This window comes from Pecten maximus, chromosome 5, assembly GCF_902652985.1.
Source record: "Pecten maximus chromosome 5, xPecMax1.1, whole genome shotgun sequence".
Lineage (NCBI taxonomy): Eukaryota > Metazoa > Mollusca > Bivalvia > Pectinida > Pectinidae > Pecten > Pecten maximus.
The window spans coordinates 39,983,360-40,000,469 of record NC_047019.1 but is presented as its reverse complement, the minus strand read 5'-3'; the positions used below and the strand labels follow the sequence as shown (position 1 = coordinate 40,000,469).

At 36.4% G+C, this 17,110-nt stretch overlaps 1 protein-coding gene across 1 annotated transcript; it reads right to left on the bottom strand.

Moving 5' to 3' along the window:
- Positions 1-1,489: 1,489 nt before the first annotated feature.
- Positions 1,490-11,562, bottom strand: LOC117328459 (organic cation transporter protein-like). Its single transcript, XM_033885991.1, has 10 exons — positions 11,471-11,562; positions 7,162-7,411; positions 6,788-6,891; positions 6,409-6,563; positions 5,928-6,096; positions 5,509-5,727; positions 3,927-4,165; positions 3,456-3,637; positions 2,387-2,538; positions 1,490-1,882 (listed from the first exon to the last, which is right to left on the bottom strand). The coding sequence occupies exons 1-10, from the start codon at positions 11,545-11,547 to the stop codon at positions 1,771-1,773; spliced, it is 1,659 nt and encodes a 552-aa protein (XP_033741882.1). The 5' UTR covers positions 11,548-11,562; the 3' UTR covers positions 1,490-1,770.
- Between the last annotated feature and the right edge of the window lie 5,548 nt (positions 11,563-17,110).

Below are 17,110 nucleotides of genomic sequence, written 5' to 3'. Positions count from 1 at the left end.
CGTTGACTCCAAAGCCGCAAGTTCTCGTTTTACCGATTTCGCATTATATTCTTCGAAGGAAACCGTAAGTACCTAGAAATTCATATTCTATCTAATTGAACGATTATCTCGGCAATTTCTGTGTTTCATAAAAACATGCCACTATCACCAGTTACAACGTATCCATCTTTACATCATCTTCATTGCAAACTCTGATTTTCATTATTCTTAAGCCCAAATATACTGTAAATGTTTATATACTCACTTCAGCTTCCAAACTGCTCGCGGCTTGGAGACAGTCATTCTGGAAATATATTTTTTTCGCTGCGATGTCATTATGTCATGCATATTTATAAGTGCGAGTTATCTCCCTTGTCCTAATATCTGTACAGAAGTCGGATAAGTAGTAATACAGAGTAATCATGAAGCAGAATATAATAACGAATGGTATACTTCACAGCTTTAGAAATAAAGATAGGCTTCACATCACAGCAAATTTTAATTCCAGTGACTTTTTTAAACAGGATTACACCAATATAGTAGGAGTGTATTTTTTCTTAGAATTATCATTGACTAGACCAACTGCACTATCACGAAGCAACACTGTCGCTGTTGTCATTTCCACTACAGCGAACCTCTACCACATTGCCGCTGTTGCCATTACCACTACAGCGAACCACATTGCCACTACAGTGAATCACTACCACACTGCCGTTGTTGTCATTGCCACTACAGCGAACCACATTACCACTACAGCGAACCACATTGCCACTACAGCGAACAACTACCACACTGCCGCTGTTGTTGTCATTACCACTACAGCGAACAACTACCACATTGCCGCTGTTGTCATTACCACTACAGCGAACCACATTGCCACTACATTGAATCACTACCACACTGCCGTTGTTGTCATTGCCACTACAGCGAACCACATTACCACTACAGCGAACCACATTGCCACTACAGCGAACAACTACCACACTGCCGCTGTTGTTGTCATTACCACTACAGCGAACAACTACCACATTGCCGCTGTTGTCATTACCACTACAGCGAACCACATTGCCACTACATTGAATCACTACCACACTGCCGTTGTTGTCATTGCCACTACAGCGAACCACATTACCACTACAGCGAACCACATTGCCACTACAGCGAACAACTACCACACTGCCGCTGTTGTTGTCATTACCACTACAGCGAACAACTACCACACTTCCATTGTTGTCATTACCACTACAGCGAGCCACTACCACACTGCCATTGTTGTCATTACCACTACAGCGAGCCACTACCACACTGCCATTGTTGTCATTACCACTACAGCGAGCCACTACCACACTGCCATTGTTGTCATTACCACTACAGCGAGCCACTACCACACTGCCATTGTTGTCATTACCACTACAGCGAGCCACTACCACACTGCCATTTTTGTCATTACCACTACAGCTAACCACTACCACACTACAGCGGCTGTTACCACCACTAATAGTGCTGTGTTGTTAACTTTTCTATATCTAATACTACCAAGGTTGTTTTTTATTTATTTTTTTTTATTTTGTATCTTAGACTATGTATCTTACTTGCATTTAACCTATTTTACTAGAATATCAGCAAGATTCCAGTCATTGTAACGAAATTCAAGGTTTAATATTGTTAGTCACGAAATATCGAACCAGTACCCTTCAAAAGTAAATAAAACACATCCGAATATATGATTTTAACCATAGTGTTACATTCACTCTTATCAGTAAGTCTGACGGAAGATATTAACGCGAACTGTCAAAGTTTGGTCATTTCCTTATCTAGGATATAGCCATTGTTGTCATAAGCTGGCGGCTTGTCTTCCAGGTTTTCCTTGATTTCATATTTCTCGTGAGAGAGGGTGGCAGACCTGAAATAGACAAACATATTAACCAAGAATGGTAATAATGTTCTCGATGTAAAAATACAAAAAAACACACGGATTTACCCAGTATCATTATATAATGCTGCCTCACTAAAGACCAATCATAGCAACAGAACTCCTCTTCACCTTGTGATTGGACATGCTCATTCATACACATAAACCAGGGCCCACTTGTTCAACTGGTTATTAGCCTAATCAATTGATTAGCAAAACTCTCATTTCTCCTTTACTTCGAAACCTGAGTGGGTGTATTCCTTGAGATAAGAAGGAAGGTACAAACTGAGGAGTGTTACAATTTCAGGAAATTCGGTAAAGTTAGTTTTACTAGAAGTGATTCGATCAGGATTTTAAATTGTTGTTAAAATGTGAAGAACAAGCTTCATAATATCCTAATCATCTTTATATTTATATCATTTAAACTGAAAATGTATAAAAGTTCTGTGATAAATCACTGCCTTATTATCCAAACAATACAAAGAAGAAACATACTTTCCAAACTGTTTTCCGTCTTCGATAGTTTCCGGTAATTTTCTGTTTAACGTTTCCGGTAAATACAAGGACGACAATCCAGCGATTATAGAGACCAATCCGAACACTCCCAACGGGAATACTTTGCCCACCATGCCGCCTATCAACGCTGACTGGGGTCACAATAGAATTTATAAAGAAACATGACATGTAGTAGTGACAATCTGAATTAACATACGAATCCTGATTTATCATTTCTGAAAATGTATTTACTCTAATATACATGTTAATTTGTCTCTTATCACAATGTAATATTCTCTCTCTAACATATGCCTAGTTGTGTATTTGAATCGTTTGTTTTAACTTAAACTGATATCAAAGATATTTCTACACTTAACATGGACATGAGAGCGACACAGTAGTATCATGTTTCACATTTTGTGAACAAAAATTCTAGCGAAATGACTATAATGGTGTATAGGATATATTTGTCAATACAGAAACGCTTCTTACTTATAAATTTCTACAATGATTTATGTGTTAATAGGATTAATGAATAGTCTTGAGTATTTTAAACGTTTTTTATTTTCAAAAAGCTATGATTACTATCCAATATTTAAACATGATTGTAAACATTCATGAAGCACTAATTAACTGATCCAAATACTTAATTATCGGTACAATTGAAGGTATGTGTGTGCTCCATTTGACGGAGTTTTCATATGTACGAGTGCGTTGATGACTATACAAATCAATGTTAACATTGCGTTGTTTGAATATATGTGTAATTTGATAATTTTTGTTGTCAGAAATTATTAAAAGATTTTTGCTCTTTGGATATTATTTTGAAAAGATCTCTATGCCATTTTTACTTTGTAGGATGTGTTACAATCACACATGGTTATGGAAGCAACATTTCTGGTTATACGTTTTTATGCATTTCGATACAATACAAAATTTGCGTCCAAAGAGTGTACATTGTTCCCACCGCGGTACTCTTATTTGTCTCTTAAAGTCAACAAAACACTTAAAAGTTAATGCTCTGAAGGAAATGAATTAAAGCAAACTTAAGTTATTGTATATTACTTACTGAGTCTGCTATGTATGGTGCCACAATTCCTCCGATTCTCGCTGCACAGGAACTCGCACCCATTCCTGCATTTCTTACAACAGTAGGATATAACTCAGCCGAATAAAAGTAGATCGTGTTGAATGAGGCAGTCGCCCCAAACTTACCAATCATGGCAAGCGCTGTGATGATAGACTGATTTTCTGAAAGAACATTAACTCACTATTTACTGTAGGTATTTTTAATAACATGTAATAACCGATTCCAACTAGGCTACCTTTCATGTTTGCAGTAGATTATTTAGATAATTCATATCTGCTGAGATATCATCTAAACGACTGTTCTGCTTCCTACTGAACGTCATACTGAGCAGAAATGTTATGAAACAAGTATACACATGCATGTATATAATTATCAATGTATTTATTTATATTACGGAAAACTTAATACCATGTAAAAGACATATTTAAGCGAGGTTCGTGTACAACCTACCTATTTCACCATATAAAATCGGAAATATAGTCGACGCACATGCACACCCTCCGAGTATCATACTCAGACAGTACATTTTCTTTCGGCCAACCCGATCGATAAAAAGAAGGACCATGGTATTTGCCGGAACTTCAACCAATCCTGATAAAAACATGTTCAGGTAAAAGTTTCCTCCCAAGTTCCCAGCATTAAGAGACAGTCCGTAGTAAATCATGCTCACGATACACCTGTAAGGAGAACGATATCACACACACGGATAAATATAAAACTGCGGTTGTAATACTTCAGCTCTTTCTCTTTAAATATATATCAGCCTCCTTGAGGAGATATCAATCGAATCTTGGCTTAAAGATATGTAAGGTTAATCTCTTTTCCTAGTTTGCTTGCAGATTTCATTTTTTTTTTTTTTTTATTTCATTTAATATATAATATATACGGGAATTATTCAAAATTATTTAAGCATTGATGTCATTTTTTTTTTTTTTTTTTCATCGGGGTATGAAACAAATTTTGTTTCTAAACTGTATGAATCCGCGTAGCGGATTCTTACAGAAGTTTGCAAACAAAATTTGTTTCAAACCCCGATGAAACTAAAAAATAATTGACATCAACGCTTATAATTAATTTTTGAAAATGATTTTCTAATTTAAAACATATTTTATGTACAATTTTACTGGTTTTAAATAGGATTTTTTTCTCAAATCAATACGCAACGTCAATTGTCGTATTGTGACGTCACATTTTTCGCGCCATTCTCGGAATTTCTTTCATAGAAGAATGAAAAGAATTTTTCGACCAATCACATTTGAGTATTTACCATGAAAACAAAGAAAAAAATTATTATATTTATGATTGACGAAATAAATGAACATCGACGGAAATTATTAAAATCTGAAAAGATGTTTGTAGTGAAGCTTAAGTAACGTTTGTCTTGTTTATGAATATAACAACATAAACAAGACCCAATCATGGATTGAAGTATTTTCCCATGGGTCATCTGATTGCCAATCAATGTTTATGTTTAACCTAAATGATATAAACAGATCTAGTGTATGAAACATCAAAATAAATTACAATCCTATTTGATGAAATGTATTCAAATATTTCACATGATACTCCAATATGCTTTGTAATGAAGTGTTCATTCCTCCAAATAATATCAATGTAACAATCCCATTATATTCTATAATTACGATGTAATTTGCACTAACATTTTATTTTCAACTTCATTTTATTTTCCTTATTAACAAATTGGTCAAACGCTATGAGTATCTGATCTGCATTTACGTAAATTTTCTACATGTGTTGATGTACACCGTTTTAAACTTTTCGAGCTTTACCAACTGTGCGTAGCTTTACCCTGCCATCAATGGTGGTATTTATAGAGTGATTAACAACTGTATGTAGTCTTACCCTGTCATCACTGAGAGCATTTATTGAGTTATGAACAAATGTATGTAGTTAAGTTATCTATAGTTTAGTACTTCATTAATTCAAAAATCTATATCAACATGCGTGTCATTTATTAAGTCATATGGCATGACCATATCAATATGTGCTAACTTATTCAAGTACGACTTGCCAGTTAAATAGTATGACGAGTGTCCGCAGTAACATGACCCGTGTGGAGAACAGCTGCCACACCCTTCCGGTCGGTTCGGGCGTCGAACTCTCAATTTCCTTCTCGAAGAGATTCTTTTCGATTACAACTTTATTGACCTTTGCTGCCTTCTGGAGAATTGTGTTGGCCTCCTCGTATCTTTGTTTACTTATCAACCATCGTGGTGATTCGGGAATCAACCTTAAAATGAACGGTAATCGTGATAAAACCCTTAACACATGCAAGGCAGCTTATATCAAACAGTAATTAACTTTGACAGATAAAACAAAGAACTGAATTTTGAACGCAAACAAAATACATTGTATTTGAAAGTGAAAGTGCTTTTGGCGTATCAAATAATATGAAAACAATGAAACCGGCTGAGTATGTAAATAACCTACCACCAGTAAAAAACAAAGAGGATAGCTGGGGCTGAACATATAATGTTGATGTAGTACCAATGTCTGGCGAAGTAGCTGATACCAGCCAGAAACATCAAACCCAGCGAAAAGAAATATTCTATAACTATTCCAGCATACTTTCTCTTGGATGGGCCAACTAACTCAACACCTGAAAACATACAATAATAATATCAAATGATTCATTAATCGAAGTATTTCCGTGATTGATAGACATTTTAAAACAAAATAAGCATGCACGTGTTTTGATTCCTTGGTGTTGTGTATAATATCAAACTAATTCATGTTTGGTAATGAATAAACTATGACATTCATGAACTGAGATATCCATTCCAAAGTGATAAATGTTTCTTTTTTTCGGTGCTTATGTCGGCCTTAAAGCTGAGTAGAGTTGTGCAATACATTATGTGACTGTGTCTTTTACATGAACATGGGGTTTGTCCATACTGTATACAATACACACCGAGGACAAATCCAACGGGGAATACTCCTTGTGTAGTAGCACCAATGGCCGTCATGATGATAGCGTATACCAAATAGGAGGAGGACCAAGACATTCCGAACGTCAGGGCAACCATCATCATCAGCGAAGTATTAAACGTAAGTCTCCTTCCAAGTCTGGTGAGAGAGAGAAAAATCAACGATATGTGCGTGAAATCCTGCTACTTACTAATACGTTTTTTCATCATTTATCCTTTCAAGAGTTCTGCTTCAAATAAGATTGATTTATAAGATCTACTTACACACGATCCATTTCATTGTTTGTTTTCTTTGTAAGAAATGGTGTGTCTCTTATGTAGCTATGATAGAGTTTACTCTCACCGATAACAATGTCTACTCACGCATCTGAGAGATTGCCGAAAACAATGGCGCCGACGAGCTTCCCAGCGAAGAAGAGCGACTTGATCAGCGACGTTAGATGTTTTTCACCACATACTATGTTGAACTGTCATATAAAATAGATATATTGCATCCAGAGCTTCCAGAATTTCCCTTATATGAATATTGCAATATGTTTTTAAATCAAATAGTAATGAATATGGTAACATTATGTGATATATAAAACATGAAAAATCAATTGGTGTCATTTCAATACTCCAATGCACTAACACACCATTTTTAGAACACTTTGCACAATAGTCTTGAACATTTATTTGATTTGTTGGGTTCTACATATGTAGACAAAAACATAAAAAGGCGAGATCATGATAAATACCTTCGAGGTAAATGTTTCCTTAAATACGGAGTCACTGTACACCCACTCACTACATTCAACAATTGAAGCATTGATTGGTCTGCTGGAGTTGTCGAACTTGACATCATTGTAATCAAACGAGTACAGATGGCACTGATCGTAGTCGTGTGTGTCATCACCCGATGGGGGAGGTATGTAGTTGTTGACAAGTTTTTGCTGATACGTACTGTGTATATCGTATGTGTCATTCTCAAGACCAGGAATTTTACATCTGCATAAAAAAAGATGGCAAATATTGGAATAGACCTGCAAACCATCATTGGTCTAGTTTTAATGTAACAATGACACGGTCTAGCGTGCTATCAACAACTATAGTCATTTAAGGGTGACGTCACAAGTGCGAGATGCACGCTTGGGGTGTGGATGTATATGGGAATGTGTGCTTTCTTTCATGTCTAATAATTCCATTATCACCACTCTAACTGTCATTTGATGTTGTGACTTATCCCGAATTTGACCTAGATTTGTCAGACATGTTTTGTCGTGAACTAGATTTGTCAGGCAGCTGTCGTCGTGACCTAGATTCGTCAGGCAGTTTTCGTCGATAAGGAAGACGCTTACTCTCCCGAAGCACCTAGTTTTATTACCATGGTGATTTTTCGGGGTCTCTTTACAGACCTATATTTTTGTTTACAGTGCTGTTTAATCCAGTTTGAAGTTGAATTATGGTTTCATAGTTGTGTCGGCATTCTTCGTTGTTTTTTAAACTGGTCATTTTTATATGATTACGAGAACGTTAAGGGCATGCTATAAGGGGCATTTACAGTTCTTTGAGATACAATCTTTTTTCCTTGTCAATTTTTACTGTAACATGTAATTACACTTCATTTACTTTGATATTGTTCTATAGATAGCAAAGACAATACATATACATTATGACATTTTCAAGTTTTGTTGAATAGCGCTAAATGTTTCTGATACTAAAACCAAAACTGGTTATGATAGCAAAACCTTGGCTGTCCTTTTGTTCCCTTGAAAAGATTTCTGAGTTTTCGTTTGACAGAACGTTGCCTGAAATGTAATATTTTTAGCTCTTACTTCTTTACCACAAAGGAACAGTTTTTGTTTACTTTTTTATACCGTCTCTGTATTGCAAACCATACACCAACATTTAGAAATATAATTGTGTCAGGCAAGCTGACAAAAACAGAAAACGGCAAATAACACGTGGCCTACATATTCACTAGTGCGGTTAGATATATCACCTAAGTCATAGGTTGACGACAAATACACGATAGTTATATACATTTTCGTAATTAATTCAAGTTCCTTGCTCAGTTTTGCAATTAATATCGCGACCATCACTTTAAATGTGTTACTGTGACGATATTTCCGTTAGAAGTATAATGTAACAGAGTGGGCTGACACACTGTCGTGTCTAGGTATGGTATTTCAGTGCGATGGCCGACAGAAAGTTTACCTCAGTGACCCAGGCATCATTCGTGGATATCAACACAAGACCACAACAGATTATTACTGTAGAAGGTCTACATAGAGGAACAAAAAATGCTAATGTTGGCGGAAAACGTGAGATCCCGGATAAAACAGATTGGTTGGACAGGTTACTTTAAAAAAACAACTTTTACACTTAGATCGTCATATTGGAAGACACGTGTACTATGGACCACTTGATTTATCCTTTGACATATGTATATGTTTATCATCGAGTTTGTTAAGTTACGTTGTCTACATTTCTCTTACTGGTCACTATCATTTTGCAGCGTTAATTATTTTTTCTCATAACGACACCATGGTTATATCTGTTAATTCTCTGTTAATTAAGGCATGCATCACAATCACAAAGAATCACAAACTAAATAAAAGTTCGTTTGATGTATTATGAATTACCCGGTACTTATCCTTTCAAAACTTCACAAATGCTTTAAAAGTCCAATCAAAACCACACAAAAAATTTCAAAATGAAGATTTACGTTATGTTCGTCTAAAAACAATAATCTGCCAACGGCAAAAAAACAAAAAAACAAAAACAAAAAACAAAACAAAAACAAAACAAAAACAAAAACAAACAAAAAACTGACGATGTGTGAAGTAAGAGAGTATATCACGAAATAGACATAAATGATAAGTGGATAAAGTTTTTATTATTAATAGATTACAAAACAGAGGAAATCACAGTAAATTATTTATTAGGCAGTGATATCGTACTCTAAAAAACCTGTTTGTTAAGTATACTGACCTGTGATCAGGTGAATCGAGAAATATCACCGACATTACCGCATACAGCCCATTAAAGAATATGCTTAAGCATATTAAACAATATAGACATTTCTGGTAAAATCCAAATTCTCCAATTTTGACCAGACTTTTATCCAGGTTCATGGTGAATCAAAAGGATGCCCGCTTCATACAGAGTAGCTAATGTACACAGTGAGTGTATCTAAAGGAAGTTTACATAACAGATAAGTCCTGTTACAGATATTTGTTATATGAAGTCCTAGTCTTTCATATCGGGTTCATTTACTGTAATTGAATGTTATAGTTGTCCATGTTATATCTATCAATGCGATATGAACTTGATAATTATATCGAGTACACTATCTATTTTATTTTGTAGTTTGTATTTACATATGTATATAACAAGAAATATGACATATAGCTATGGCCTTTTAGGCTATGATATGAGATACACAGCAGGCTATCTCATCAAAACACGCGGCTATCAATGACATTTGATTCGTATATAGGTGATGTGAAATTACTACATAAGAAAAACACATTGTACAAATGTACCTTACTCAGTGACAAATTAAAATGTAGATACGTCAAAATTAGAATTTTTAGATATAAGGTTTTACTAGCCAGTCATCAATAAATGATAACAAAAATGAAGGCATCATCATCATCATCATCATCATCATCATCATCATCATCATCATCCAGAATGTATTCTTGATGTTCAGGCATAAAATGAATAAGATAAAATAGTTCAAGCTTGCATATTTCAATTTCTACTCAAGTTGGACTCAATGAAACTACCAAACTTAGTCTGTTTCATTTGCTCATGAATTTGACCAGATTAACACTGATCGGTGCGTATGAATACATGGTAAAAATCTTTCCGCGGAACGATTTCACTTTTTCTACATTGTTGTTCTAAACATGGAATAATTATTAAAATTATCAAATTGATAATGTATTCTTGTATTTTAAGAAAGACTAGATATGCTAAATACTTCTATTTTGACAAAATAATGCTGTTTTTAATCCTAATATTGTGGACTATTTTACTCTACCGACTAGACATGCACAATCCGGAACTCCTCGGGCTTTTCCGTATATGGACTTGCACAATCTTCGAGACATTAATATCTAGACCGACTTTTTTATTCGAAAAAAAAAACAATTGAAATATAAGGATTGAATCTTGATTTGGTCGATTTCATAGGGTCATGAATTGAGTTGCTCTTGAGACAAATTTGATGAACTGCGAAGCAGTTCATGTTGAATTTGTCTCAAGAGCAACTCAATTCATGACCCCATGAAATCGACCAAATCAAGATTCAATCCTTAAATAAGCTATACAAAGAAGGAAAATTCTACTCAACCTGGATAAGAACAAAAATTAAAAGTATGATTTTGTGAAGGAGATTAATCCAAATATAATTATGAAAACGCTTAAATGCCTGATACATTGTGAAATATGGTGTATGTAATGTAATTATCATTGTAGGCTTTACCAGTGTCGGTATTAATATTCTGAATCTTCAATAAGATAAAATGAGCCAAAATAATAACCTTATTAATTGACGTACATGCCGTACATGAATTGTCTAATCAATTGACGTAGATATCGTACAAAGTGTCTAATTAATTGACGTAGATATCGTGTAAATTGTCTTATTAATTTACGTAGATATCGTGTAAATTGTCTCATTAATTGACGTAGATATCGTGCAAAGTGTCTAATTAATTTACGTAGATATCGTGTAAAGTGTCTAATTAATTGACGTGGATATCGTACAAAGTGTCTAATTAATTAACGTAGATATCGTGTAAAGTGTCTAATTAATTTACGTAGATATCGTGTAAAGTGTCTAATTAATTGACGTAGATATCGTGTAAAGTGTCTAATTAATTGACGTGGATATCGTGTAAAGTGTCTAATAAGTTGACGTAGATATCGTGTAAAGTGTCTAATTAATTGACGTAGATATCGTGTAAAGTGTCTAATAAGTTGACGTAGATATCGTACAAAGTGTCTAATTAATTTACGTAGATATCGTGTAAAGTGTCTAATAAGTTGACATACCTGTGATCAGGCGTATTGAGGAATATCACGGACATCAAAGCATAAATCCCGGAAAAAAGTGAAGTCCAACATATCATGGAATACAAGTACTTCTGATACAATCCGAATTCGCCCAGCTTTACCAAAGCGTCGTCTAACTTCATTTTGATTGATTGTGCACGCTCTCATACAATGAACCCTTCGCAATGTGTATTTTACTTTTATGTGTCCGTGATGTTGACATTTGAGCTGGAAATGAATAATAATTATGTTCTATGTCTTTATAAACATTTTAAAGTGAATCACGGGGAGTGACAGCGACATCGAGACTAGAAACTTATTATTACCAAGAGTATATTCAGATTGTATTAGTTGGTTCAATAAAAATATCGTACCAGTCCATATAAAGAGGGAGTAGCAAGTTAATATTGTCGAATATCTTCAAACCCATATTTTGTTTTTTTTTATTGATTTTTTATCATTGAAATACGAAACATTACCAATTGGATAAAACTGAGATTATTAATATGCTAACTAGGCCTACAGCGATAATTTGTAAACAAAAAATGTAGTTTCCCCTGTCCAGGTGATGAGATATATGTCGGGCTCTCTGATTGGTCAATTATTTTGGTATTATCTAATCAGTAATTTGATTGGTCAAATCAGCAAAAGTGATATTTTTCACTAGTGATAAATATGATTGAAAAATATCACTTTTATAGAATGAATATTTTTTGATATTTCACTGGTAAAAATGTAATAAATATCATGACTGGCCCTAAAGCTTCGTTTGTCCGGACACACAGTCATGTGTCCAGTCGAGCTCTTCCCGCCCGTCTCTCTGCCTAAGCCCTCCCAAACTATGAAACCATTCTCTTTTTATCCTCTGAACTACATGTATCTAATCACTTACTGTCCCGTGTGTCTGAACTACATGTATCCAATCACTTACTGTCTTGTGTCGGAAATAGAGGTTACACAACGAGTGGTTGTTGGATATGGAATTTATTTCACACGAGTAAGTTGTTTTTAAAAAGTTACAAAAGACACGAGCTTTAACATGTGTCGTTTTAACTTTCAGTCGTTTGACCTGTTTCAAAGGGAAACGTGGCCAAGTATAATTTCGCGTATGCAAATATTATGCGTACCGGCGCGTAGCCAGGCATACGCCAGTACGCCCAGGCGTCCACATCATTTTGTCGAGTCACAGGTGCCTGACTCGTTTTATAAAATAACAACATATAAGAGTACATATAAATGAGAAAGGTTCTGAACTCCCCCAGGCTTGAAATCTGATGTATTTATTTCTAAGTACCGTAGCTTCGGTTGTATTCGGTGGATTGTTTCGAAGTAGGACTTAAATTGAAGATAAATGGTCAATCTTTAAAATAAACCATAACATGTTGTCGATTTCTCGATATTAGTTTACGAAATCGGGCGTGAAACTTCAAAATCCCCTCGATTTTGTTTAGTCGGACAAGTTGACGTATCGGGGTCACCACACTTTGACTCTATTGGACATGGCTTTAAATACGAAGTCCACGGGTTAATCAAGAGGTACGCTTCATCAGATCACCGAATACAACTATTACATACACTTACTTTATGTATACGAGCACCCTATCGACGGCCCCGGGACTTTTTATGCATACTGATACAAAACTTTAGCAGATTTTCCCCTTGAGTAGCCATGTTGTGTCAGTCGCGGTAAATTTGAACAAGCATTCTGATTGGTTATAGAAATGTTTTTAACCAATCAGAAGGCCTATTTATCGGTATCTATATTATATAACTACATGGCCAGTATCCGACTTATTATTGCAATCAAGGACCCTTAAATGTATCCGAATGTCTCCAGGTGTCTAGAGATTCTTCTACGTGTGCATATTACGTCTGCGACTGCGGAACATTGACATACCGGAGATCAACCATGGACGGAGAATGAATGTCCTCTCTGGTATTGTTGGCATTGTTAGATTTATACACAGTGGTTACCATATTTGTCGTAATATATTATCATTACAAGATTTACAACATATCACAAAACATTAACCATGGCTTTCAAGGTATGTTTTTTGAATATGTTATTGAATTTCTCAATTATATCCCTCAGAAAACCCCGAACGAGATGGGGGATACTGCCCCTCTCTCGTGCTCTCCCCCTGGTTAGGTAGGAAAGCATACGTCCTTCCTTCCGTCAGACCTTCAGTCCGTCCGGGCTTCAACTTCTATTTAGGTCTCGCTACGCGCCTGTATGCCGATATTATTGTGGTAGAAACAGGTCACACGACTTGTGATTGTTGGATATAGAATTCATTTCACACGAGTAAGTTATTTTTTTAAAGTTACAAAAGACACGAGAAATAAATTCCATATCCAACAATCACTCGTTGTGTGACCTCTATGTATTTAATCACAAACTATCCCGTGTGTCAGAACTACAGGTATCCAACCACTTACTGTCCCGTGTGTCAGAACTACAGGTATCCAACCACTTACTGCCCCGTGTGTCAGAACTACAGGTATCCAATCACTTACCGTCCCATGTGTCAGAACTACAGGTATCCAACCACTTACTGTCCCGTGTGTCAGAACTACAGGTATCCAACCACTTACCGTCCCGTGTGTTGGAACTACCGGTATCTAATCACTTACTGTCCCGTGTGTCAGAACTACAGGTATCCCATCACTTACCGCCCCGTGTGTCAGAACTACAGGTATCCAATCACTTACCGTCCCGTGTGTCAGAACTACAGGTACCCAATATCTTCCCGTCCCATGTGTCGGAACTACAGGTATCTAATCACTTACTGTCCCGTGTGTCAGAACTACAGGTATCCAATCACTTACTGTCCCGTGTGTCAGAACTACAGGTACCCAATATCTTCCCGTCCCGTGTGTCAGAACTACAGGTATCCAATCACTTACCGTCCCGTGTGTTGGAACTACAGGTATCTAATCACTTACCGTCCCGTGTGTCAGAACTACAGGTATCCAATCACTTACCGTCCCGTGTGTCAGAACTACAGGTATCCAATCACTTACTGTCCCGTGTGTCAGAACTACAGGTACCCAATCACTTACCGTCCCATGTGTCGGAACTACAGGTATCTAATCACTTACTGTCCCGTGTGTCAGAACTACAGGTATCGAACCACTTACTGTCCCGTGTGTCAGAACTACAGGTATCCAATCACTTACTGTCCCGTGTGTCAGAACAACAGGTATCTAATCACTTACCGTCCCGTGTGTCAGAACTACAGGTATCCAATCACTTACCGTCCCGTGTGTCAGAACTACAGGTATCCAATCACTTACTGTCCCGTGTGTCAGAACTACAGGTACCCAATCACTTACCGTCCCATGTGTCGGAACTACAGGTATCTAATCACTTACTGTCCCGTGTGTCAGAACTACAGGTATCGAACCACTTACTGTCCCGTGTGTCAGAACTACAGGTATCCAATCACTTACTGTCCCGTGTGTCAGAACAACAGGTATCCAATCACTTACTGTCCCGTGTGTCAGAACTACAGGTATCCCATCACTTACCGCCCCGTGTGTCAGAACTACAGGTATCCCATCACTTACTGTCCCGTGTGTCAGAACTACAGGTATCCAATCACTTACTGTCCCGTGTGTCAGAACTACAGGTACCCAATCACTTACTGTCCCGTGTGTCGGAACTACAGGTATCCACTCACTTACCGTCCCGTGTGTCAGAACTACAGGTATCCAATCACTTACTGTCCCGTGTGTCAGAACTACAGGTATCTAATCACTTACCGTCCCATGTGTCAGAACTACAGGTATCCCATCACTTACTGTCCCGTGTGTCAGAACTACAGGTACCCAATCACTTACCGTCCCATGTGTCGGAACTACAGGTATATAATCACTTACCGTCCCATGTGTCAGAACTACAGGTATCCAATCACTTACTGTCCCGTTTGTCAGAACTACAGGTATCGAACCACTTACTGTCCCGTGTGTCAGAACTACAGGTATCCCATCACTTACCGCCCCGTGTGTCAGAACTACAGGTATCCCATCACTTACTGTCCCGTGTGTCAGAACTACAGGTATCCAATCACTTACTGTCCCGTGTGTCAGAACTACAGGTACCCAATCACTTACTGTCCCGTGTGTCGGAACTACAGGTATCCACTCACTTGCGCTATGGGAAAGATTCCATGTGAGTTGTGGGAATGTTACTTACTTTCCGACTGTTGTGATTTAACTCTGATTAAATGTTCCCGTAATGTATTTTTAAGGTTTATATTTCCCTTCTTAGATTTCTGATCATCTATAGTTTGTCATTTTTGTTCACGGTTATGTTTGTGGTCTTGTTGGGGTTTTTTTTTGTTGAATCGAAAAGAGGGTAAAGAAAATATTCACTTTTTTCAAATATATTTTCAGTTCGGAAAGCATATTTCCAACTTCAGCAAAATCGGATGAATCAGTCCTAAAAGTATCACTAATGTAAAATCAGTCGATTAAGGACTTCGTTGTATTAGTTACTCTTGTTGGACTGGTGATCAGGTAAATTATATGGTTGGGTAAGGATGCTAAGATCATTGTCATTAGTTAAAATTATATCAGTGTTAATGTCGCCTGTCAATAGAACATGTGGTGTATAAAAGATGCTAAATCAAGAGAGTGTTTATGTCTTGGTCCAGATGCCGGAACTAGTATGATGCCAAGCAGGTTTATAAAGTACACATAGAAGATAAGTTTTGTTTTCAATGGAAACTTTAATCCCCATTCAAGTCTGCGTTAGGGAAGTATGTCGTTGGTAGAATATAACATTGTACTATAACTTAAAACATTCCTATCCTTTCTGAATATGATGAAAGAGAAATTAGTATGGAGAACCTCAGGGTCGTGGACAGAATGATCTAAATGTGTCACTGTTGAATACAGGATGTCACTATTATCAGTGAATTATCGTCAGGAAAAGAGAAAGATTCAGCGTCGGAAGTATCAGATAACGAGGAACTAGCCGCCTGTCATGGATTTGTATTTATATACCCGGACAAAAGTATAGTTAGAATTAAAACAATAGCAATATTAGGTTAATGAAAGTTTGCAGATGAGCAAAAAAAAAAAAAAGATAAAATGCATGGACAAGCATGTTAAATGTAAGTAGATACGATCATGGTAGGAATATGAATTATTTAAGGGTTAACTGTAATATTTTTTTTTTACGTTATTGAGCAATAACACAAAAAACTGGGGTGTTACTCTGAATAAACCGCGAAGCGGTTTATGAAAAGAGCACACCCCAGTTTTTTATTTTTCAAAAGTTGTATGTGTATTTGTTTTGCAATACACATGCAGAGGATACTTTAATATGATCACTTATTAACATGGAAGTTTATTTGGTCGTTATTGAAACAGAAATACTAATGCTGCGTTTTATGTTTGCTGAAAACTGAATTTGCGAGTCATATCGTCATATCATTATTTGTATTACACTTTGTGTTATTGTTATTGTAATCGATTCAGAAAGAATACCGTAAATGCGACATATTCTAAATTACTATCGTCAGTGTTACAGAAGTAGGATATATCTATACTTCTTCATTTTTTTTTTTTTTTTTCTATTTACGATGATTGGTTAGGTAACTGGTCACAAAGGTACACTCCCATAACATAATC

Bases quoted from the DNA above. Each gene is read 5' to 3' on its own strand.
- LOC117328459 (XM_033885991.1), bottom strand. From the start codon at position 11,547: ATGATATGTTGGACTTCACTTTTTTCCGGGATTTATGCTTTGATGTCC. The intron at 6,892-7,161 runs GTATTTATCATG...TTTATATGACAG, and splicing joins AGGAAACATTTACCTCGAAG to TTCAACATAGTATGTGGTGA. The intron at 3,638-3,926 runs GTAGGTTGTACA...ATGTTCTTTCAG, and splicing joins GATTTTATATGGTGAAATAG to AAAATCAGTCTATCATCACA.